At 37.4% G+C, this 24978-nt stretch overlaps 2 protein-coding genes across 6 annotated transcripts in view; both read left to right on the top strand.

The window, feature by feature from the left end:
* The first annotated feature begins 793 nt into the window (after positions 1 to 793).
* On the top strand, positions 794 to 2121 carry hes2.2 (hes family bHLH transcription factor 2, tandem duplicate 2). The gene is made up of 4 exons (XM_042004669.1): positions 794 to 921; positions 1019 to 1114; positions 1225 to 1312; positions 1409 to 2121. Exons 1-4 carry the CDS (start codon positions 832 to 834, stop codon positions 1720 to 1722), a joined length of 588 nt encoding a protein of 195 aa, XP_041860603.1. The 5' UTR covers positions 794 to 831; the 3' UTR covers positions 1723 to 2121.
* A 457-nt stretch (positions 2122 to 2578) lies between these two features.
* The window catches only part of acot7 (acyl-CoA thioesterase 7), a 53360-nt gene continuing 30960 nt past the window's right edge, over positions 2579 to 24978 (top strand). Inside the window, exons 1-7 of one of the 5 annotated variants that reach the window (XM_042004667.1) lie at positions 2579 to 2944; positions 7931 to 8048; positions 10097 to 10253; positions 20570 to 20661; positions 22089 to 22203; positions 22766 to 22780; positions 22933 to 23019. In XM_042004667.1, coding sequence (XP_041860601.1) covers positions 2895 to 2944; positions 7931 to 8048; positions 10097 to 10253; positions 20570 to 20661; positions 22089 to 22203; positions 22766 to 22780; positions 22933 to 23019 — 634 coding nt within the window. In that variant the 5' untranslated portion in view covers positions 2579 to 2894. Of the gene's footprint in view, positions 2945 to 6590; positions 6847 to 7930; positions 8049 to 10096; positions 10254 to 20569; positions 20662 to 22088; positions 22204 to 22765; positions 22781 to 22932; positions 23020 to 24978 lie in introns of those variants that run through there. The other 4 variants (XM_042004664.1, XM_042004666.1, XM_042004668.1 and 1 more) reach the window with 4 other exon arrangements.

Here is a 24978-nt window from a genome sequence, read left to right as displayed (position 1 = left end):
TGTGTATTTGTGTGAATATTTTTCATACACGCAAGCCTGACCCCTATGCCATCGATACTTGTACTGCATCCTGTTGTTCTAGGTAAATATGTTAACCTAAAATACAGATCACTATATATTCAATGAATAAAGAAAACTGGGAAATGACACACGCTACGTTAAAATGTTACTTTGAAATCATAACAGAAAATCATGCATAGTTGTCTTTAGTCTAATAAATCTAAAATAATGGAATAACATTAAAAAGTTATATCTGAAATGTTTAATTCTATATCTTTAGTTTTAATGAATTACGAAATATGTGAGCAGTATTGTCTATATCTTGTATTTTTTTCCATTTACGTTGAGGGACTGCGTAATTACGCACCAGTATACGTAGACTGTGTTTATTTCAGTACACATGTAAAAAGATAATACGTAGTAGTTTACTATTCTGTATTTTTTTTCCAAATAAATTAGGTTTCAGTATTAGTATGTGGTGAATTAGCGCATGCACATGCAAACTTTAGCTTCTTTACGCACGGCCTTTCTTCGGATTTTTTATGCATCTTTTGATTGGTTTGGTCTATGGATCATAAGCCAGACACGCAGTGAAGCTACGCATAGATTACAGTTTGAGACAGATGGTTATCTTACTATATATTATGCTTTTGTGTTGTTTTAATAAAGAAGAGTCCGTCCAAATCGCTTTGACTTGGCTTGGGGGCGTATCCGTGACGCACGGAAACCGACGCCACGGAACTGGATTTATACCTCGTACTTCGCCATTGAACACACACCATCGCAGATTTTGCTTCTGAACACTTCTGTGGTACAAAGACGACACTGAAAATGTCTCCAAACACTGTTTGCGAAGTTCCTCCGTCTTTTTCTCCAAGGCTTACTGTTGCCAAGAGAAAAGAGGCTCTCGAACTCAGAAAGGTAAGCCAAGCGGATATTCTGCATTCTGTTGAGTTTTGTTTTTCCACTAATATCGCACATTTAATGTATATAAACTAAAAATTATTTTCTTCTTCAGACAATGAAACCACTGATGGAAAAGAGAAGGCGCGCCCGAATCAACGACAGTTTGAACCAACTGAAAAGTCTCATCCTTCCACTCACAGGCAGAGATGTAAGTTATTTTTTCTCTTATATGCACTTGTCGCCTTTTTATATTTAACGTATAGGCAGCCTTTTCGGTTTGTGTGTTCAATGTTTAACTTTTTTTATTTTTATCTGCAGAAAAGTCGCTATTCCAAGCTGGAGAAAGCCGACATCCTTGAAATGACTGTGAGGTTCCTCAGTGATATTCCTCCTGTTAAGAGCAAAAGTAAGTTATAGTTCTGTTTTGATTTTGGTTATAAACGCACAATAAATCAGTTCATCCACTTGGAACAGCAAATGTAACTTTCTATTTTCTTTTCAGTCCCGGCAAACAGTTACAGAGAAGGTTACCAAACCTGCCTCCAACGCGTCTCCGCTCTGCTTCCCAAAACTAACTTGGATCAAGAAGCGTGCCAGCGGGTCAACGACTTTGTCAGGAAGTCTGTATCTGTGACCGTCACCCCAACTTGCCTGAACTGCTGCGCCCAGAGCTCCACGAACTTCCCCCAGATCCATCAAAAACTCCTGAGCCTCAAATCCAGCTTTAGCGCCAGACTGGACAGCGGCGCAACGTCTTCCAGCCGAGCGCAGCCAGGAGCACAGCCTGTTTACGCAGCTGTGTGGAGACCGTGGTAGATTACTGCAATTTGAGAAGCTGACTCTCTGAGAAGCAGTGAAATTACTGTAATATATTTAGGACAGTATCATTTGTAAATACATGCAATGAGTAACTGCGTTGTTTCCACTGATGAAAATCCAAAGGTCATCGTTAAATCGTATTGTTTGAGTATTATATACTTTTTACGGCGCGAGTCTGTTGTCCGGTAGAAGTTGACAATTTTAGACAGTCGTGTTTTTTTTTAAATCCGCATGTATGTATACGTTAACTATTTAGTCCTTTTGCTGGACTAAGTGATTAAGGGCCATTAAAACTGCCCTGTAAGACCCAAAGGGTCACTGTATGTATGGATTTGCACAAAAAACTTTAGTGTCTTGAGTCTGTGCAGATGAACTGTGTAGACATAAAATGTCTGATAAGTACCTCTGATGGGATGTTTTATTGTTGCGGTTTGCAGCAAATGTTGTATATATGTACAAAATAAAATAAAAAATAAATAAAAACGACATGTCGTGGTTACATCTTGTGCCGTTTCTGTTGTTCTCTCTTTATGGTCATTAGAATGTTATGTAATTTTTTTTGCATGCTTAATATGTTTCATATGACGATCACATGGGAACATGTTTTACCCTCCATACTATAAGGCAAAGGGAACACAGTTTCATGGGGCTCCAACAGGCACAGACTAAATAAAATAAATGTATAAATAAATATCAGTAAACATGGTTAAGGGGTAAGTTTACAGAAACGATCCCAGGTCTATCAGCTGGTTTTGGACAAAGTTTGACACTTTTGCTGGTATCATGTGAATAATCGGAACAAAAGCGCCCCCAACAGGAGCGACACAAAACTGCTGACATTGTGGTGGTATTTAAGCGGTCTCTGCTGCCCTCCTCTGGCAAAATGTAAGTATTGACATCATTTCTGCTGCTCGATCAAGTCGTATTTAATCTCGCTTAAAAGCGTTCTGTTCAGTCATTTTAATAAAACTGTAAACCAAACTAAACACACTTTGAAATAATAATCCCTGATTGACTTTTAAGCTAGATTTAGCTCTTTTCTTGGTAAAAAGAATAAGACCGTAGCCACAGCAGCCCGCGGGACGCCGCAGGAGTCTGATTACCCTTCACATCACACAGGCACCTCGTTGCAACACGAGACCGTTGGTCCCCGAGAGCTCATCCAAACCATGTCGGTGCCGCAGATGCGAGAGGCATCATCTTCCCTCCAGCTATGCAGGTAGGATGTTTATGGGTCGTTAACACATGTGCGGCAAACACTTGCGTGTTATCAATGAGCTGTAAGTCGACAAATGAGGAGAACAACGCAGCTACCGGCGTCGGCGCGTGAGCGTTGGGTCACAGGAAGATATCCCGACTAATCCGCCGCGTCAGGTCATGTCTTAACACCCAATACACGCTCTTTCTTCTCGAGAACGACGTCTTTGCTTTGCTGGTGGTTGACTGTGTGCCGGTATGTGATACAGGAGACTGACTGTTTTGGGTATTTTAGCTAGAGGTCTGTGGCGACGATCTGTGTCGCATGAGATGACTTCCTGCAAATCAAGCGCCCGTGTAACCGGGAAATGCTGTCAGGCACAAAAGCTGCCACTATCGGTTTTCCCCAATATCATATTTATGATAGATTTACAAGCAAAACGTAGACATTTGGACTCCTTTAGTTTGTCGGGACTTAAGTCAAATGTGTGTTTTCAAGCCTTGGTTTTCCGTCATAATTACCAGAGGAATAACAGGAGAAGCAACACACATCCATGAACAACTCGGAAAAACCTGACTGCAGATCTGGTGTCTAATTTAACACTTACATACGTAATATGCCGCGTTTTCCAGGAGCGCGCGTGGATAGTAGTACTACGGATCGGCTGTAGGGGGAGCCAAACAGCTCTTCCAATGTTCCATCTGCACCCAACTTCTACGGAAGTGCAAATGGAACATTACACTGTGGTATTACTAGATTATACTACAAATCCTAAAATGTTTGTAACTCAAAGCGCTCCCCTCTAAAAAATAAATAAATAAATAAAAAAAATTACTTATGGCTACAAAGTTATTCTATCATGTCTAGTTTGTCAGTTATATTTATTGATGACCTGATTAGTTTTTGTTTTTCATCATATGGTTTGATTTTGACACACTTAAATTTCCAGTTTCGCTGAAAAACACGTATTGAATATATTTACAAGTTAATCTAGCAATATTTAACAAAATATTTATCATCTTGGCAGGTATGGAGGTAAGTTCAACGTTAACTCTGGGTTTTCTGTACTATGATGCTGGTTAACTTCTTACCGGGGTAAGAATATTAGAAAATGTTCCACCCATAGAACATCCTCTTCCAAAGAAACAAAAATTAAACAAAAATGAACCAAATTTCTAATCATATTTAACTGTTCATTCAAATATGAATAAAAACACCACCAAAACTTGATCAAACTTTAACTGCAACAACATCCTGAAAGCAAACTTAGTGTTTCACTCCAAAATATTTTGATACCTTTTGATGGTAATGGCAAATCAAAATCTTTATATGGGAAATTTCAACAGATGAGAGTACTTACCCTAATTGTTGCATTTTAAAGATTTGGAACTAACATTATTTTAGGTTTAAAGACTATCACTGTTTTTATAAATGAATGAACCATCATTTTCTCCTAAAGTGAGTGTGCAGGGAAGCTAATAGCATCAAAAGATGTCAGTAGGCTACATCTACACAGTAAAGATAACAGCCTATATCAGCCAATGATACATCTGACAGGATAAGGCCGATACTTTCTCAAATGCTGTGAGAATATACTGACTACAGATTAATTTAATTTAAAAAAAAATCTGCGTTTCAGAGACAACGATCAAGGCAGCCTGTAACCAATCAGGTGTTTGTGGTAGTGGCACATGGCTTTCTCTTGTTATCTACTAGCATATATGTTAGACTGTTAAAGGAGCACGATTCTCCTATAAATCCAGAAATAGCTGCATTTATCCACTTTTTCTAGAAGTAGTGGTGCCACCAACAATCTATAGTTGTGTACTGTGGGAAGGTGAAAGATACCTTGACCTTAAATGGCATAAATAGAGAAAATGTCCAAACTGCAACGTGTACACATTGTGTTATGATGTGTGGGTTTTGGTTCAGTTGTTCTTGTTGGATTTCTGTTGTTGTCCTTTAGTTTTCAGCATCCTCTGTGCTGTCCTGTTTCCTATTTTATTTAGTGGAGTCATAGATGTATTCTGCTATGTGTTGCAACAACAAGAATAGCAGTGAGATAATAACCCAAAGGCTGCTACGAAATATACATAGAAGTGGCTTATGGAAGACTCAGTCAAAGTCCTGGAGTTACCCCACCAGATCTGGAACCTAGTAGAAAATGTCCAAAGACACCTGTTTGTGGCTGTTCACCAACACCCCCACCCCCAATTAATTTCTCTGCCAAGAGTGAGGGAGATCAAATTATTTTACAGCAGAATACGTTGGGTATATATATATATGTTGAATTTTCCCAGACTTCTCTTTTTTCTTGACTTAAAGCCTCTCTTAGCAGCTGTATAAAGGAGAATCTTTATTTCTGTTTGTGGGATGGAGGTGTACCTGTGTTTAATAAATGCTGGTCTCACCTGGTGATAGGAATATGTGGTTAAAACCCAAACAGCCTCGTTCATGATGCCTCTCCACACCATTCAGTGCTTATTGGTCTTCTTCTAGTGTTCATTAGAGATTAAACTAAGACATGGTTTTCTGAAGCTGTTTTGCACTTTTTGACAGAGGTAGAATTTCTTTATCTCAGTTTCTAGCAAGGTTTTAATTGTAGTTCATGCTCTTGTTCAGTATTACAGTAGTAGTTTGCCTTGTTAGCTACAGTCTCTGTGTTTGTATTGGTGACTGAAACATTTGTAGACCATATCCTGTAAATAAAATGTGAATTTTAGATAAGGATTGGTCATGTAAAGAATGAACATTTTTCCCTTTACTACATCATCTTTTTTAGGAAGGTGTGTTAGCAGGAGTTTAATTTCATTGCTTCCTGCCCTAAAATTGCCATCAGGAGATGCAGATTTGTGGTTGTGACTTTTCTCCTTTACGCTTCTTGATCTGTTACTACCAATAACTTCTGTAAGGTAAGTCGAAAAGACCTCTATTGTAGTAGGACCCTTAATCCCTGTAATCATGATTTGGTATTTTAAATGATTTTTCTAATTTAAGATACATTAACAGATGTTGACAATGGAAGAAATATCATGTGGACAACATCATGCGACACATCAGTAACCTCTTTGAATAAATCAAATAAAATTACTATCCTTATAGTTCTTACTATTGTTAACAAAACAATACTGGTGACCTAAAATAAAAAAAAAGCAATGCTGAAATGACACAATAGAGAAACACCAAACAGCCCAACCTGCTACATAACTTGAGTGTTGTTTGTTTCTGAGGAAAATTCGGATAGAAATCACCCAAATAAACTCTGACACAGGTTTTTACAAAAAGATTTTGCTAGACGTAACACTTGTCAACACTCTGGTCCTGCATGTTTTCCAAACTTTTACTTTAGTCTTTTTTTGTCATTTTAAAACCATAAAAGCTGAAAAAAAATTAAATGGCATTTTCTGTTTCTCTTTTGGAAATGAGCTCTGCTATTATGTGACAAGTTTTGATCAGCTGTGTCCATACTTTCGGTTGCCATTCTTTATCATTATCTGAGACATTTCCTGCTTTGTTGTCAGCTGTGACACAAACCTCAGTCTGGTAATAACAGATTTGATCAGTCACCAGCAGCATTCTGTCTGTGTATCAGTGAGATCCAGTTTGGTTGGTCATGACCTGTAGGGCGGGGTTAGCATTTACATTTCATGACGTCAGTCAGGCATCATCAGAGCCCAAGATCACAGAAAGTTGTGAATGAAGATTCCACACAGAAGGCCGGCACATTAAGAACTGAAGCTAAGAGTCAGATGGTGTCTAAAGATGCGCTGCTTTAGGCCAAAGACAAGCAAGACAACAGATGAAGTGGATGAAAGAGCTGTGGTGGTGGAAAAACAGCCTAGTCAAAGTCAGCAGGTCAGTGGGAATATCCGAGACGATGGGGAGGCTGGATCTCAGCAGGCCTACAAGTATCAAATCAGCAGGTACTTTATTTCTAATGTGCTGAAAAATACTGTGCATTTATCTTATCTGGACTCTTTGACTGAAAGCATCCCTTTACTATAACAGTAAACTAAAGTTAAAACATTCGAAGTTAAAACTACTTGTGTATATATGGACATACTTGGGGCATCCTGAATCTACAACATCCTTCCATATCTGTCACATACACACATATGCTAGAAGTGCTGGTGTCTATGGTGTTTGAATGGATTATGGCATATTATATTTAAAAGTAAATACTTTTCTCATACAGAATTTTCACAAAATTTATTTTCTTATGGAGCATATGTGTCAGACTTTTTTTTTTTTTGGAGTAAAATGAGTTACTAACTCCCTAGTGACTCTGTGTTATAAGTGGATGAATTTCTGAGCAGTTGCTGTCTTCTTGATAATTATATTGTGTTGAAATTGTGTGATTCCCCACACACTCACAGTGCATTTTACAGAAATTCCTCTTCACTCTGACGTTCATAACAAACAGACCAACCAGTGGCTTTCTAATAAACGTAGGGATTACTAATGGCATTGAAATGTTGATTTTCTTGCTTTGCTGCACAAACATTTGGCTGAAAACCTTAATTATCTGAGTCATAGGACTATAAGATCTCAAAGCAACAGAGCAGTCTTGCGTAGCTTGACTTCTCCCACTTGTTAGTTTGAGAAGATTAGATTAAAACTTGTAAATCTAGTTTGATGCTTAAAGAATGGGAGATTTTGATGGAGCTGATAAATATGCAGTGTGTGATTGCCAAAAGATGTCAGTTCTTTTCAGTGAGTAACTATCTGTGATATAAATATGTCACTAAAGAGAAATTAAGTGACCTATGTGATATTTTGTAAAAATAACTTATTAAAACTAAATGATGTGTTTGTTAGGTCACTGAAAGGCGGGTAGCAAATGCTTTTTGCCTTTAAGTGAAAACACACATTTTGCTGACCTGTGGCAGTGCTGATTCAGACACCTGCTGTCCGTGAATGTCTAAAGTTTTATGACTCTTGTTGTGTCTCATCAGTTGTGATCAGCAGATCCACAGTCTTACTGATATATTTCTTACTCTGCTGCAGGATCATGCGGCCAGATGATGCCAACATCATGGGGAATGTTCATGGTGGCAACATCCTCAAGATGATCGAGGAAGCTGGAGGCATTGTCAGCACCCGACACTGTAACACTCAAAATGGAGTAAGAAACAACCAAATTCATTTGAAACTTTTTAAACTGTACATGGGAAGTTGGACTTTTATACTTTTGAAATGCAAATGAGGAAATTAAAGATGGCTGGCTCAAGGTTAGCTTTTTTAATGTATCTCAACAGCAGTTTTATAGCTCCTCTTACCTACAGAAGGGGTGAGATAAAATGATCTAAATGTCTTTTCAATGTTTTATTAGATCAAGAAGAAAGGCTTTATGTTTCCCTGGCAAGCTGCCTTTTCTGGGAATGAATGTAGAAGTCAGCGATGATGGTTTCACAACCCAATTTGAGTCAATTTTGAAAAATAAACTATTTTTTAAAAAGAATATTATGACAAAAACAAAACTTGAAGGAAGTTATTGGGTTGAATTGGTTTTATGTTAGATTGTCAAGGAAATAAAAGTCATTTAAATTCATAGAAGTCTTTAAAACATGAACGTTATGGCAACATTTTTACAATGCCAGTTGTTTATTTGAAACTTACAACACATATTTAGTTCTTTACATTTAAATCTACCTTTATTGTAAAATAATTTGCTCATGCTTAGCATCAGCTAACTTAAATGTTCTTTCTTCCTGAAAATGTTGGTTTAACCTTTTACCTGGTAAACCTCAGCCTACTTTTCATGTTGTCATCATTTGATTGTCATCTCATCTGCAGGGACATTCCCATCATGTCATCATAGTGTTCAGATAAGATAGCAAGAGAAAAATGCAAATGGATGCTGAGATCTTATTGTTCTACACAGCTGCTTCATACATTGTTGTAAATACCTGTTTTAAATTTTATGTTAAGAATTAAAATCATGCAACATTAGAAGTGCTACATAGCACACTTCAGATCATTGAATGCAGCACCAGAGCACCTGCATGTCCAATCAACACAAACATGCATGTCAGCTCCACTTTTTAATGTGCTGCTGCTTTGTTGCTTTGAGCTTTTTTGTGTGGCAGTTTTAAAATTGTTCATGTGATGATATCGTTCATATGAAATTAAAATATGTCTTGTACAAGGAGTTACCTTCACAAATATTTTTCATAACTAACCAATAAGCCATAGCTTTTAACTTTCTGGTACCTAATTTGTTATATTTTATGCAAGTAAATAAATAAGTTATATACATCACTAATCTCAAGTTCCAAATTTCCAGCTGATTTCTATCAATGAAGAGATTCAATTCAATTAAATTCAATTCAATTCAATTCAATTCAGCTTTTTTGTATAGCGCCATATCACAACAATGTCATCTCAGGGCACTTTACAGACAAATCAGTTCAAGCCAATTCATAATAAATAATACCCTAGTTAAGGTAAACCAACAGATTGCATTGAATCTTTACTTCGATCCAATCCCACATCCTGAGGGGCGACAATGGAAAGGAAAAACTCCCTTTCAACAGGAAGTAAAAACCCAGCTAAGTGAAGGGCGGCCATCTTCCTCGACCGGTTGGGGTGGAGAGGACAGGAAAGAGAGACAAACAGGCATCAGAACATTTAGCCAGAAAGACCCACTGAGAGAGAAAAGGAGAAATACGTCAATGATGGCACTACTGTCATAAGTTTATACATGGAAAACAAAGAGCAGAGAGATGAAAATGAAGTTAGCAGTGCATCATGGGATGTCCCTCAGGAATCTAAGTCTTTGGCAGTATAACTACGGGACGGCTAGACCACCCTTAACTATAAGATTTATCAAAAAGGAAGGAATTAAGCCTATCTTGAAGATAGAGAGGGTGTCTGCCTCCCGAACCCAAACTGGGAACTGGGAGAGGGGCCTGATAGCCGAAGGTCCTGCCTCCCCTTGTACTCTGAGAGACTCTGGGAAGTAAACCTGCAATCTGAGAGCGAAGTGCTCTGTTGGGAATATATGGAACTATGAGATCTTTAAAATACAGTGGAGCTTATTATAGATGGAGCATATATATTATTTACAAAGCTGTTTAGGTCAAGTTCTGATTATCAAACAGTGTCTCGACAACATGATTTATGTATTGCTGTGACTTATCTGTGTTTTCTGTATGATTTTCCCCCCAACAGGACCGCTGTTTGGCAGCTTTGGTTCGGGTGGAGAAGACAGAGTTCTTGTTTCCCGTGTTCATCGGCGAAGTTGTCCACGTGTCTGCTGAGATCACTTACACCTCCAAGCACTCGCTGGAGGTTCAGGTCAAAGTCATGGCTGAGAATATCCTCACAGGTGAATCCTCCTGTCATTTACTAGTTGAACATGTACATGTAGCTCAGTAGCGCACCATTCCTTCAACTACTGTCTTTAATACTACATGAATGATTTACATAAGTGATACAGTGGTGTTTACCTTTAGCCTTATTTCTACCTTTAACACTACAAAAGACTGAAAGGACGTAAAACACTCAAATGCACAAGATTAAAAAACAGGAAGACAGACACACAAGGATACACACAGATACACACCTGCTATCTATGGTATGCCTTATAGTAAGTGAGGCTGCCACTAAAGTTAACCTTTTCATGCAGGGTTTCCACTACAGTGAACACCTAATAGAAAGCTGTTTTTGTATGTATAAGTAAAGATGTATTTTTTTGTAAATTAACCACTTTAATGGGCAAATATTGTAACAGAATAGATGAAAATAAATCAAATGCATAAAAAGTTAAATAAAATTACAAACTGGAAGAGTGATCAACTAAAAATTGAATCTATAAAATAATGAACAAAGCTAATCACTCTTTTCCAAAGTTTAAGGTGACTCGTGTTTTACTTAATCAATAGTATTAGTCCAAATATTGTATGTTCAGCATTTAATAATATAAAATGGAGAGAGACATTAGATTCTTCTGAACTTGGAGTTTGTGCTTGGAGCTTTTATTTATGAAGTGTTTGAAGTTGGGCTAAGACAGGAACAGGCATCCATGCACACTCACATTTATAGCTGCAGTCAACAGAATCACCAGTTAACCCAACATACATGCCTTCTGACTGTGGGAAGAAGCAGGAACACCATGGAAGCTCATAAAATCCTCACAGACACAGGATGGCATGATAAATATCTTAATAATAAAAAAGCAAGAGAAAGGTAAAATATTCAGATCCAATCATTTCTTACCTTATGCTGATTGTTAAAATCTTTCCCATTTATCAGCATGTGACAGCAGGAAAACAAACAAACAGTTGAATTTTTAGCCATATCCATAATTAATTTGAGGTTATATTATGTAAGTGTTGAAGAGTTAAAGATTTAATGCAAGTTAAAACAATGTTTTTGCTTAAATTCCACAGCTGAGTCCTCAGAAGCTGCAGTTTAACCCGGTTCTACATGTAGAACTAACTCCAATAACACTAACAGATGTTGGGATAATAGTGTAATAAAAAAATATGAAAGCCTTGTGCTGTTAGCTTCGTACCCTCCACAGCATTTATAAATGCGCCTGTGTACTTCTGTCTCATGAGGGCATCTTTTATTTCCACTATTTTTAGATCAAAATGGATGTTGCTTTCACATCATGCTGCACCAAATATCATATACTCATCATTTACACAAGTCATTTACTTACTATGTCTGCAACGAGACTGCTGTGATCAAGAAAAATACTGTAAAAAATACCTCCTCTGACATTTGTGAGTTATTTTGGCTGCAAACTTCCATGGAATCATTAAGTTAATTTTGTCACTTGGTATTATTGAGAATTTATTAAAGAAGGTATTTAATTGAGCTTTACTTACAGTCATTTAATGTCTCCACTGTTAAAGTCTTATGTTTGGCCAATAGAGGGCAGCACATCACAAGTACTGATGTTTATAAAAACTGAACCCACTTTGAAGTGTTGCCTTGTGTTCAAGTCTTCCAGTTGATTTTTTGTTTATTATTAATACTAATGAATACTTTATGTATTTTGTGCACACCTGAACACACACACATCTAAAGACTTTTGTAAGCAGACTAACACACATACAAACACATCTACAAAACATCTCAATTCCCTTGAGTAAAGATGTGGGGAAGACCCCATTGGACTGATGCAGTGTCATCTGTGAACCTTCAAATGGCAGCTACACAGACTAACAGGCACATTTCATGTGTTTGCTGTGTTGTAACTGCCTGGTCATATTTGAAAGTGTGTTGCAAATTTACTTACACGTAAGAAGCATGTAAATCCATTAAAGAGAAACAAAAAGGAAGAAGGTGAGGAGACAGACATATTGAACAGCAGGAAGATAGCAAAGAGAATGGAACAGTATGCATTGAGAAAAACAGAAGGATGAGAGAAAAGGAGGTGTGAGAAACAAAAGAAATATCCTCTAGACGGCTGTTGCCATAGCAACAGGATTGTACTGGTTGGTTGGTTGGTTGGTTGGTTGGTTGGCTCGTTGCCGGGCTGGAAGCAGGTTGACAGAGGCGGGGGCTGAGATATGGGTTGACAGGTGGAGAGCAGCGTACATACATACAGGCATCACCATAGACAGCTCACTATGGCCTTACCAGCAAGGACCCCTGATGAGGGGAAAGCAGGAAGAGAGCTCATTGAGTGAATGCAGTTCAAAGCACAGGATGCATTCCAGTAGTAAAACATAATGTTTATCATGACAGAGAAATATTTAGTATATCATAGAAAATTATTTGACTGGAGAAGTATCGTAAATACACAGGAAGCTCTTCTGATCTGGTTGTTAGCAAGCCTCAGTGGTTTTTTTTTATAGGCTTTTCCAAACCGCAATCACTTGCACTGTGTAAATTTGGCATCTGTGTCATAGTGTCTTGCACAGGTATTAACAAATTTGAACCACAAGAGAGCAGACAGATACATGTCAGACAGAGATGGATATTTTAGCTCAGGGTAAATTAATTGTAAACTTCAGCACAAACAACATTACATACAGGAGCTACATTATGTAGCTGCAGGAATGCTGGAATAGTTTAGTTTAATAGAAAACTGAAAATGAACTATTGGAACATTTATTTCATATAGGATGAATTTAAGTCAAGTACAATCAAAAGTTTATTCCTACTTTTAGCTGTTTACTGAGTAAGAACCTTTTCCATTACAAAGGCCTTGGGGGTGATCCTGCATCAGTTTTACATATAAAAATGTCATCCATCCTAGAGAATTTAAGGTGACCGATTAACCTAACATGTAAATATTTGGACTTTGGGAGGAAGCCAGAGTACTTAGAGAGAACCCACACATGCACATGGGAACATGTAAACCCCAAACAGAAGGGCCCAGCTCAAATCCCTCCAAACCGAGGCTTGAACCAGAGACCTTCTGGCTATGAGGCAATGCTGCTAACCACTACACGACCATAATCTTGAAATAGTGCAAACAATTAAAGATTTGACTAAGTTACTTGCATTTAAAATGGAATTAACTTTTGTTTTTAAGTTTCTTTTTGCAAAAAGCTTTTTGCAACGCATTTATCTGTATCCCTGACTTATTTTTAAAACAATGCTATTTTACTCTTAAAACTATTTAGTGTTTTTGTGGAAGTAATGATGATAAGGTTAATGAGTAGCTGTTTGTGTAGATGTTGGAGACTTAATCTCTGTATATTTATATTAGATTGAAACCTATCATTTCTGCAAGAAGTCCTATCATACAATTTTACATTCTGCAACTTTAGAGGATAAAAATCCATGGCATTAGTATGCTGCACACATTGGAACTTTCTAGAATATATCATATTATTTACAACATTTACAGTTCTCAGTAAAAATAAAGAAAAGTGAAAAAAAAAGCATAATCGTGCTTGTTTAAAAAAGAAAAGAGTAAGCAGTTCTGAAGGTTCAGTGTCAGGGCAGTGTGGGTGTATGCAGATGAGCCCCAGCGTGTGCAGAGAGAGGGCATGAAGGTGGGATCCTACGGGAAAAAGTTTTGCTTCTGAGGTCTCTTGAGGCTGTGTGGGCCAAACATAACATCTGTAATGGTATTTATGTAAAAGCCTATATATGGTCCTGATTTATATAAATACCATCATGAGCTAGAGGAAGAAAAGTACAGTACATTGTTAATGTGTTAAAAAAGTTGAACTCAAGAGAAATAAAAATAAGGATTATTTTCCAACGTTATGTAGAGTGGATGAACCAGTTTGTGCCCTAATATTGAAATGATATTGATCCCAGTTGAAAAAGGGGAGTCAGAGAAGGAACTGTTGGTAAATTAGGTTATATCTACAGTATAGGAAGTTTTTCATGTTTAAGTGAATAATGCATATAGATACTTACCTCTTTGTGTGTATGCATGTACATTTGAGTTGTCACAGCTTCCATTGATTTAAACATGCAAATGTGTGTTTTCATGGATCGATGTTTGCCCAAAACATCGATAGAATGTGTACCTGTTTGTTTGTTTGTTTGTTTTTTTAAGCAACAATATGTCTTATAACTGTAAAAAAAGCTTTTTGTTTGTGATTTGCTATTAGATTCTTGATTTTGTGAAAATGTGTTTGCTTGATGCTTGATGCATGCATATTTTGTACATGCATGTGTGTTTTCATCAGTGTTTGGCCCTTTAAAAGGTTCCTGTGGGGCCGAGGGGGAAGAGAAGATAACGGGAGCAGACATTATTTGCTTCTGTCATGTCGACTTAACATCAGACCTCACACGCTGTGGCCCAGTCAGACGCAGACACCAAGTGAATGTACCTGCACACATGCTCCCACACAACGCATGCACCTTCTCAACACACTAAATCACACACACATACACACACAGACGTGGGGTATGAAGGGATGAACAGAGTGCACATGTAGCCTGATATGCTGACACATTTAACACAGAAAAAGTCACACAATAGCACACACACTTACCTTTTAACTAAATGGAGTATAGCACTGAACCAGAATTTGCACAGCTTTGGACACTCCTGTCTAGAATTTTTTCCCAACCAAGGGATTAATGGATCACTTGGATGGAAACACAGATATGGGAATATAACTGTTTGGTTGCAGACTGGAATTTGTTTTTTTCATTGTGCACATATGAGGGTGTGCCATTGTGCAGCCATGCATGTTTTTGTAGCTTTGTTTAAATGCAAATGTGCCTTGTATATGAGGTTCTTTGTGCATGCATCTTTGTATTTATGCATTTATGTTTATTTCATGTGTTTGAATGCCTGTGTGTGCTGGGGGAGGAGGCAAAGCAGCCAGGTTCCACAGTCAGTCAGGCAGCATCTCGTCAGGCAGGCCTCAGTCACAGACCCTCAGGGTAAGGCTGCCCACTGTGGGCACGAGCCGTGATGATTGTCCCCGCTGGGGGTTTGCACATGCGTACTAACATACATATCCGCACTCACAGTCAGACCTACACATGCCACAGCACAAAGATATTTGTATGTACCCATGTATGCAAAATATTATCTTAAAACACACATTCATATCTAGAATATAGCACAAAGTCATGGACCTCCTTTAGGATTGCACACACACACACATAGTCACCCTTAGTTGAAGATGTGTACAACACTGATAAAAAAAAACAACAAACAAAACAAATAAGATCTCTTACACGAATAGATATTTTGTCCTCCGCCAAACATGAAACAAACACACAGATTTCCCACTGATGTAGTGCCATTTGCATTCCATGCGCATGTAGACGTTCATTTGCATAAACATAGTACACAGATTTTACTCACTCAATACACGCGCACACTCATAGACATAACTGAGAGCAATGCATTGTGGACAGAGGCCTAAAATACTGTAAGCAGGACAGTTCTTATCATGATCCTGGTAGGCCTTGAAATTACAAATGCTAAAAAATAGTGCTACATGGAAACACACATATTGTTTTAGGATCATATTAGCCTTTGTTGCTAACTGGCTAAAACAATGGTCCGCTTGTTGTCAGTAGAGATTAATATTCATGAATGTATTTTTTTCCTAATCTAAACTGAAACAAAGTAGAAGATGCATTAATAAAAGTACTACAAGTACTTTAACCATAAAACACATGGCTCACATGACTTTTGAGCATTCCTATGGACATATGTTAGGTTTACAATAAAAACTGCTGCAGAGTAAAGGTTAAGTGAGTACAACAGAGAATTGTTTACGAAGAATCACACTTGGGTCAACTATGGAACAGGTTTTTGTCTGTTTCTTAAAACCACTTAAGGAAATCAAAATATACAACATTTTTGGGAAATGTACTCAGAAAGGTCTGTCCTAAAACTACTTCTCTTATCAAGCAGCAACATCTCACTGTGGGATTGTAGCGTAGTTAAAAGAAAAATGGAGCCTTGGCTCAGCACAATGGAAAATCTGCGGTTTTGATCACAGGGACCAGGCACCAAGAACAATCCTCTCTGCTCTGTCTCTTAACCGCGAACATGCAGTTCAGGACAGAGAAAAGAAAAAAACAAGTTGTTTTTTTTTCTTTTTCTTACTCCCACTGAGACAGCGTTAAGGGCAGTGAGTAAGAGACAAAGGGGAGAGCAGAGGGCTAAGTGAATAAAAGAAAGCAATAAATCAAATATAGCTGCTTGAAATATTAGATTGGGGCAAAGTGGAGGGCAGGAACTGTGAGATAGAGATCTAAAATCTTCATGAAGTTGAGCCAAGGATTCATGACTGATCATTTCAAAACAAAAAATGAATAGAAAATGGTATAATGCCCTGATTGACACATTAAACTTGATCTTGCATAAACCAATGCGGGGTGATCCTTTGCCCACTTAAGCACTTCAAGTCAAGATAGCCCCTCTCTCTGAATACTCAGAGGAGCCCCCAAAACTGCTCTGAATTCTAATTAGGTAGGACATAACAGTGTTGGACATAACACAGTGTTTATGCTACCTATCGTGTTTTCCAAAAAAAAAAAAAAAAAGGAAAAAAAAAAAAGAAAAGAAAAAGCCATTAATGGGCAGCATTTTTTTTTATATTACACACCTAATTTACTTGATTCTTGTCTTGAGTTTAACATTTTGGGGAAGACACAGAAACTTAGATTTATTATGTTTGAGCTCAGATTTATTTATTTATTTATTTTTTAATAAATTTTGGTTTTACTTTTTCCAGAATTCCCAGTAAAATAGTCAGTATTTGCTCTGTTTGGCTCAGTGTGTTTCTGCATTTGTCAACGTATCCAGTTTGCTACAGAATGTTGTAGACTTACCCAGGCAGTGGTAGTTGGACTGTCTTTAGTGTACAAACCTTATTCTAAAAAAGCTGGGACTAATATTGAAATGAAAATAGAATTCAGTAAATTGCTAATCTCATAAACTCATATTTTACGCCCAATAGAACATAATCAAAATATTGGATGTTTTATTTAATATTGGATAATTTCATGGAAAATATTTGCTTATATTAAATTTTGTGGCGGCAGGAGAGCAATGTTGTCCTACTCATCATGTCTGACGCAGTGTCCTACCTGCTCTACAGTCCTAGATCTTTGTTGCAGGATTTTTTTGTTTCACGATGCATCATATGTTTTCTATTGATGATAGGTCTGAACTGTAGGCAATCCAGTTCAGCACCCAGTCTCTTCTCCTGCAAAACAATGCTGTGGTGATAGATGTAGCATGTGTAGTTTGTGGTTCAGCATTTTCTTGCTGAAATAGGCTTACAAATATTGTCTGGATGGGACATATGTTGCTATAATACCTCTATGTACTTTGTATTGTTGATGGAGCCATCCCAGATGTGTAAGATGCCCACACCATAAGCACTAATGCAGCCCCATACTGTTTTTTGGAAAAGTTTTCTAATTAGCCTCTGACCATTTTAAATGAGCTTCAACCCAGAGAAGATGGCAATGTTTTTGGATTGTGTTTGTAATGTCTTTTTCTTTGCACGATGGGACTTTAACCTGCATTTGTGGATTTTATGGCAAACTATGTTCACAGACAGTGATTTGTGGAAGTGTTCCTGAGACCACACAGTGATTTCCAGGAGAAAATCATGCCTGCTTTTCATGCAATGCCACCTGAGAGCCCAAAAACCATTAGCATTCAGTTTCAACCTTCTGCTTTGTCACCTGCACACAGAGATTTCTCCTCATTCTCAGAATCTTTTGATGATTTAATACAAAATGGTGGGATCTTCACAATTTTATGATACTGAATATTTTTATGAAATGTTTCCAAAATATTTACACTGTTTGCGGCTTAGTGAACCTCTACCCATCTTTTTTATCTGAGAGACTCTGCTTCTCTGAAGTGCTCCTTTTTTATGTTACTGTCCAGCTGGCAGTTAAACTGATCAATAATCAAATGCTCCTCCAGTTGTTTTTATTTGTGCCATTTATTTTCTTTTGTTGCCCCTTTTCCAACTTCTTTGAGATGTGTAGCTGCCATTTAAATTCAAAATAAGATAATATTTAAAAAAAAAAAGGTAAAATGTCTCAGTTGTCTTAATTATGTTCTGTTGGAAATAAAATTGGGTTCATGAGATTTGCAAATCATTAGATTCTGATTATATTAACATTTTACACAGCACCCCAACTTATTTGGAATTGGGGTTTTAATATCCTCTTTTTCATGTGCCTCTCATCTTCATGGCGGGCATATCCGTCACACAGCTGTCTTCTTTCCCGTCCAACAGCACAACATTAGTTAAAAACAAAATAAAACAAAAGGAATTTGTCTCAGCTGTCACTATGGCTGGCACAGGGACGGTTAAGATTCATGTAGGTCCTTGATCTAAAAATGCCACCAGATGAAGTTAAAAGCCATTTGTTGTGCCACAGATTTTAAATGTTTGATGAACAGATTTGTTGAACTTGTGTTTGTAGTAGATGCAGCCAAAATCCTTTGATTCAATTATTTGTTAATCCTAACTAAGTAAGCCAGCTGTCCTTCTTGTACTTTTTTGTGTCTGAGTTCAGTTTTCTGTTGTCACATGAAACCAAAACATACCATAAGTCATTTATAAGCAATAACATTATTCCAGAGGTGTTTAATAATGTTTACAAGCTGAGTTATCTGAAGGTCATGTTACTTGTACTTTTGAGGTGTGCTTCAAACTTGTTTTCCCTCCATAAGGAGAACAATACTACAGCTATGTGTGTTCCATTTCAGCAAATATACCGTGAAAGTTGAAAGGATGCAGCCCAGACGATGACATGGTCAAACACTGGCATTGTCTTCATTGGCTGCAGAGGGATTTCAAATCCAGAGCCAGTTCCTTGGCTCCACTGTGGTCAGAAAAGGTCATCAGTCGTACTGGGAATGCTGTCTTAGCCAGCTGGTTCATTCCAGTAATTCATCCTTTGTCTTTCTGTCTAACCCTTCCCTCCTTCTTCCATCTTAAACACAGTTTACTTAAAAGTTCCAGCAGGAACTAATAATAGACTAATAGAGCGAAGGATATGTATATGTGTCTCTCTTATTATTGTGTGTAACTTCCTGGTTGCTGGCAGAGGTAGGAGCCAATGAGAGGAGGAATAGAGAAGCGTGGTTGGCATGGCAACGAGATCCGGCTGCTTGCACAGTTTTAAGTCAGTGTAAAATGCAAATGTATTTTCCATTCGTCTTTGCCATAAGCTGCTGCACCCACTTGCTTTTCTTAACTTCCCATGTTAATGTGCAAAGTCTCCCAACTTGTTAACACATGATCACAGTTCAATACAATTTTTTTATTAAGACAGGTGTATTTATAAAAGGTCCATGGTGAAGAAGTGTGCATATGCATGTTGTAAAAAGCAAAGCAACAATTTCTTTGAAAAATTAAAAAGAAAAAAGGTATTTAATCTTTTTTATTTAAGCCTCTTAGATCCAATGGAGCCAGTTAGCTGCAATAAATAAATAAATAGTTTTGGACTCTTTAAGACATCAGTTTCTATTCAACCTGCTGCCCCTGTGCGCTCTTTAATCTGTGTGCCTCTCCATAACACCACCACCTTAAAATAGCTCTTCTCTTTCTGTTTGCAAATTAGGTGAAAAAGTGTGGGCAGAATACAGCAGATATCACTATGACAACCTCACTGCCTGATTGCTATGAGATGTGATTTCTGTGAGTTTTGCCTCCCGATGTTAACTTTCTTGATAGAGAGGCAGAGTACCAAAATCCAGCCACCAAAACATTTCATGAGCCTCAGTGTGCAGATCATAAATACCTGCACAGAAAATGAATGAGTGAATGAATATGTATATTAGGTAGGTATTTATTCCATTTTTATATTTACAACATAAACATGCAGAAACTTCAGGATTTGTGGACTATGTAAAACCTTGAAATCACCATATTAAGTGAATGAGAGTTTGAGCTTTGTATAGACAAGAACAGCTGTCTTTGAATGAAGTCTTCATTTGTTTTCTGCTCTTTTGTTTGCAGCAATAAGACTAAAATTCAGGCAAAAACAAAGAAACATTTAAAAACGGGATTGGCTCGTATTGGGGTTTGAATAAAAGGGTCTGACTGGATATATTCTGAAAGGATTTGTGCCAATGCTTTTTCTAAAATAGATGTCCAAATGTGTTGCATATTGGTTTACAAATCTGTTTATTTACTTGATTATTTATTAATATAAAACTATAAAATGCCCTGCTGACGTTTTTGAGCTGACAATTTAAGTTTTTCTTTGTCACTGCAGGTGCAAAGAAACTGACCAACAAGGCAGCTCTGTGGTACGTCCCCTGCTCTCTGCAGAATGTTGACAAGATTATGGAAGTGCCTCCCATCAAGGTGCATATGATAAATGTCCTAGAAGTTTTGCATTTTGCCTTGATGATTCTGTTAGTCCATATGAATCTATATTTCTGCTTAAGTATGGCCTAATACATGATCAGGTTTGTCACACATGACTTAAAAGTAGAATCAAATGAGACCAAAATGTTATATTGGTTAACGATTTCTTTTTTTGGTAAAACATGATCCAGTATTCCATATTTTAAAGTTGCAAAGAACGTGTAGCTGAAGTATTTGTTGGTTAATGAAAGTTAGAATAAAAATCAGGTGTTTTTTAACATATGCTTGTTTTATTCAGGGAACAGGAATCTACGGAAGTTTAATCTTCACAACACATGCATAATGACCCAAATAGAGAAATTTTTCTGATGACAACAGGAAGAAGCTGGATTACTTTGTGACAGTGGTGAGGAAAGGGCAACCATGTGCCATGTCCATTTAGGGTGAGGGGACAGCAAGAAAGAAAAGGACAGCAGAGATAGAGAGAGCAACAACAAACAGTAAACACTGAGCAGGACGGTCAGATCTGATCAAGAAAACACAGCTCTGTTGCCTGCAAAAAGGTACAAGGAGATAAATCATACAAGATTTAACAAGACATTCATTGAAAGGATAGAACAAAATTATTCAAAATAAAGTCTTGCTTGATGTTTAGACTGTATTGTATCGCTCCAGTGAAGTGCTGCCATAAACAAAGGCAAGGGATACGACAGGATCCCTAGATTCAAAATGTCAATGGTGTTTTGACTTTAGGTGGTAAAGTCTAGAGCAGAGATAGGCTGTTAAAGATCTGATGAGGTTCCTCTGGTATCATGAAAAAGTGGAAATGGTAAAGAGGCAGGTCATGTAGATATCAACCAGAAAAGAAAATGAAAGAGCAGAGGAAAAACAGGAATCTAACTGATTGGCTCGAAAAGTGACAGGCAAGAAGACAACTGGACCAGAGTTGGGCTGACAGAGTTAAGAATGATGTGAATTTGACAGCCATGGAAAGAAAATGTCTGCTTCCTGAACTCAAACTGAGAGCTGCTTCCACAGAAAAGAGCCAGAGAAGGCGTTACTTCCCATTCCACTTTTAGAAACTACAGGAACCATAAGTAAGCTTGCAATTTGAGAGCAAAGTGCTCTGTTGGGATACTATGACATTATGAGGTCTTTGCAGCCATTGTGTGTGTGATGGATTCTAAATTCTTTCCTATATTTCACAGGGGATCATTAAATAGCAAATTAAACTGAATATAAGTTTTTTACTGAAAACATTAGATACTTAGATATTTGATATGAGCTCATACTCTTTATTTTCTTTAGCCTGATTGATTTGGCTCAATAAAGAAAATCTGACATTTTAGATCATATTTATGCAGAAATATAGAATAATTTAATGCAGTGGTTAATGTATTTAACTGCGTATATTCTGCCAATAGTACACTAGTGCACAAGAAGAAGAAGAAGGCAAAAAGCGCTATGAAGCCCAGAAAACTGAGCGAATGGAGACCAAAGACAGAATTGAAGCGGTGATGCCACCTACATCGAACGCAGGTAACATAATACAAAAGGTGCCAAACCAAACCGACTGTCTCTTATGGCTCTTGCTAATAGGGTGTTATCACAAGTGCTATGATGGTTTAACCTGAAAATAATGTGCAATTCCTGTGCTGCTATTTAATGAAAACAACATGTTATTTTAACCAGTGTCAGAGACTGTAGTAATATGAGAAAATAAAGACCCAGCAATATAGAATTATTCTGTTTCCACTGCTCCACCTTTTAATACTCAGTGCTGTCATAGTGAGATGCAGAAAAAAGTGAAAAACAAAACAAATAAACAAACAAACAAACATGTTAGTGTAGAACTATTATGCATCTGAATTTATTGAGTATGTGTTATCACATTTTGGACATAGATAAAAGATTTTTATTGTCTTAGTCAATAACACAGTTTGGACTTGTGACTTGTATGATTAAGGTTGAGAAAATTTACCATGCACAGGAAAAAAAAAGCCTCCCAGTGGCAGTTTTATTTTATTTTATTTTATATAACTACATCTAATGCTTATAAAATCTAACCACACTCTCTTTTGTCCTGTTGGCTCAAACATAGAGGACACACCTAAAGGTATGTGAGTGTGATTATGTGTTGTCGTGACTCGGTTGTTTTCGGTTGTGGACAACATTTGGTTTTCTTGGTATTTTGATCTATTTTCTTAATTCAACATTAATTTGTTGGAAGTTTACGTCTGTGTGTGTGTGCTTGCATTTATATTGCAGAACGGCACACAGTTGGCTTCAGCCAGTCCAGTCTGATCCATTTGGTGGGCCCTTCAGACTGCACACTACATGATTATGTCCATGGCGGTGAGTCCATTTGTAGATTGTGTTTTAAATGTCTCATTAAGTAGGCAGATTAGATTCACTTATACATTTCTGAGAAATGTGAGGATTGTTTTGCAATGTGAGGGGACTCCTATGATAACAGTAAATTATTTACCTTAAGTACTGTTTTATGAAAGACAAGCTAGATTCAGCAATAACCCAACATAGACTTACAGAATTAATCTATACATACATCACCTCAAATCCATGACTGAAACTTCATTTATGAAACAGCTTTGTTATAAAACAACAATGCATTCTGAAGCTATACAAGAAAGTAAATTTTCATGTAATTTGAACAGCGCTAACAACAAAGGATGATGCGTCACATGAAGTCAGTCAGCTGTTTTTGTTCAAAGAAGCCTTACCTCAGTGGTTTCTGTATAGATTCTGGTGCTCCACCCATAAATTGGGACGTTAACCAGCTGAATTGCACTACACCTGAGAGAGCTCAGTGGTTTGCATCCTTAGAAAACACTTGCAAATAGATGACCATACTTAAATTTATGAAAACATCTCCATGAACTGGCCACCTGTGCTGCAAATACATGCAAAGTGCTATTTTAGGGAGGTTCTTGTACAAGGCACTGTATGATTACATAATGTGGTACTTTAGATCTCCTTATACAGTCAAAGCAAGTGTTACCAGATAATAGTTTCAGAAGAGTGTTTTTGTCCTGCCCAGTGTGAAAACACACCTAGCTGATGTAAATGTAGTGAAACTGAAGGATGTCAATCATCAAGCCTCTGAAACAAAATTTTCTCATCTGTCTGTGTTTAATACTAGGGACCAGTGGATTGTGGAAATGTCAGTTTGTTTGGGCTGAAAACCTCTAGTGATAAAAATAAAACAAAACAAACAGTTGACTTAAGCCTGGTACACACATAAACATTATCAGGCTGTTTTTGTCCCGATTTTGCTCTTACCAGCCAAGGATGGCAAACACCCAAATATCTTACGTCTTATAAGATTTTCCTATAAAATTATCATGTGGTCTGAGGTGTGTTAAGAGCGAATTTGTCATGACAATCGGCTCCGAAACTGGTCGTGGCTGACAATCGGAAGTATCGAACATGTTCAATAATTACTACCAATGTGTGTGCGGAAAGGTGACGAATCCCGAGTTGTGACTGTGTGGATGGTGACGTGGGACAGAATGTAGCCAATCAGAGAGTGAGCTGACGTCTTGTAGATCCTCTTCTATGCTGGGTGTTGTGTTTTCCGGTTGTTGCCATGGTTGTTGTTCTTCGTTTTTGTTAGATCACGTTTGATCATGTGAGATTTCCGGCTCGGAGGATTAGATTGTGGCTCGGTTGCGGGACAGCATCGTCATGTGTGTGCTGTTCTGTGCTGAAATTATCAGAGCACACCACACACAGTACGATCTACACTGTTAAATGTCTGATTCTTTATCTTCACGTGTGAGGTCTCTAACAGATAAAAAATCTCAGCAGATTAAAAAAATCTTTATGTGTGTACCTAACCTTAGTGGTGCATGAAAACTTTTATTACCAAATGATGAAGTCACTACTTTTATTGAATGTTTTCTCCCAGAATGGTTTACTAGTTTTTATTTTTTTATTCTTTTTATTATTTAAATAAATTTAGGTATAAAAGCTTATGGGCATTAAATGGTTATTTAGTAATAAAGGTAGGACTTAGCATCAATACAGTAAGAAATCCTGCAGGGAGGAAAATAAAACAATGCACATAGACCAGTCAAAAGGGTTTAAGGAGGAAGGGATGGAAAATTTCTAAGAGAAATGGAGGTTAAGAGAGGCCAAATGAAAGAAGCAAAGTAACAAGTGATTAATTATACATGTGCAGAATACATTTGAGTGTATTTAGATGTATATATGGTGTATCAACAGTATCTGCATTTTTTTGGTTCTCGTGTCATTGGTAGAAATCCTGACAGGCTCAGAGGTGGAAACAATGCT

The sequence above is a fragment of the Melanotaenia boesemani genome, chromosome 13 (genome assembly GCF_017639745.1).
Source record: "Melanotaenia boesemani isolate fMelBoe1 chromosome 13, fMelBoe1.pri, whole genome shotgun sequence".
Lineage (NCBI taxonomy): Eukaryota > Metazoa > Chordata > Actinopteri > Atheriniformes > Melanotaeniidae > Melanotaenia > Melanotaenia boesemani.
The sequence above is the reverse complement of the archived record's forward strand: the minus strand, read 5'-3'. Positions and strand labels throughout refer to the sequence as shown.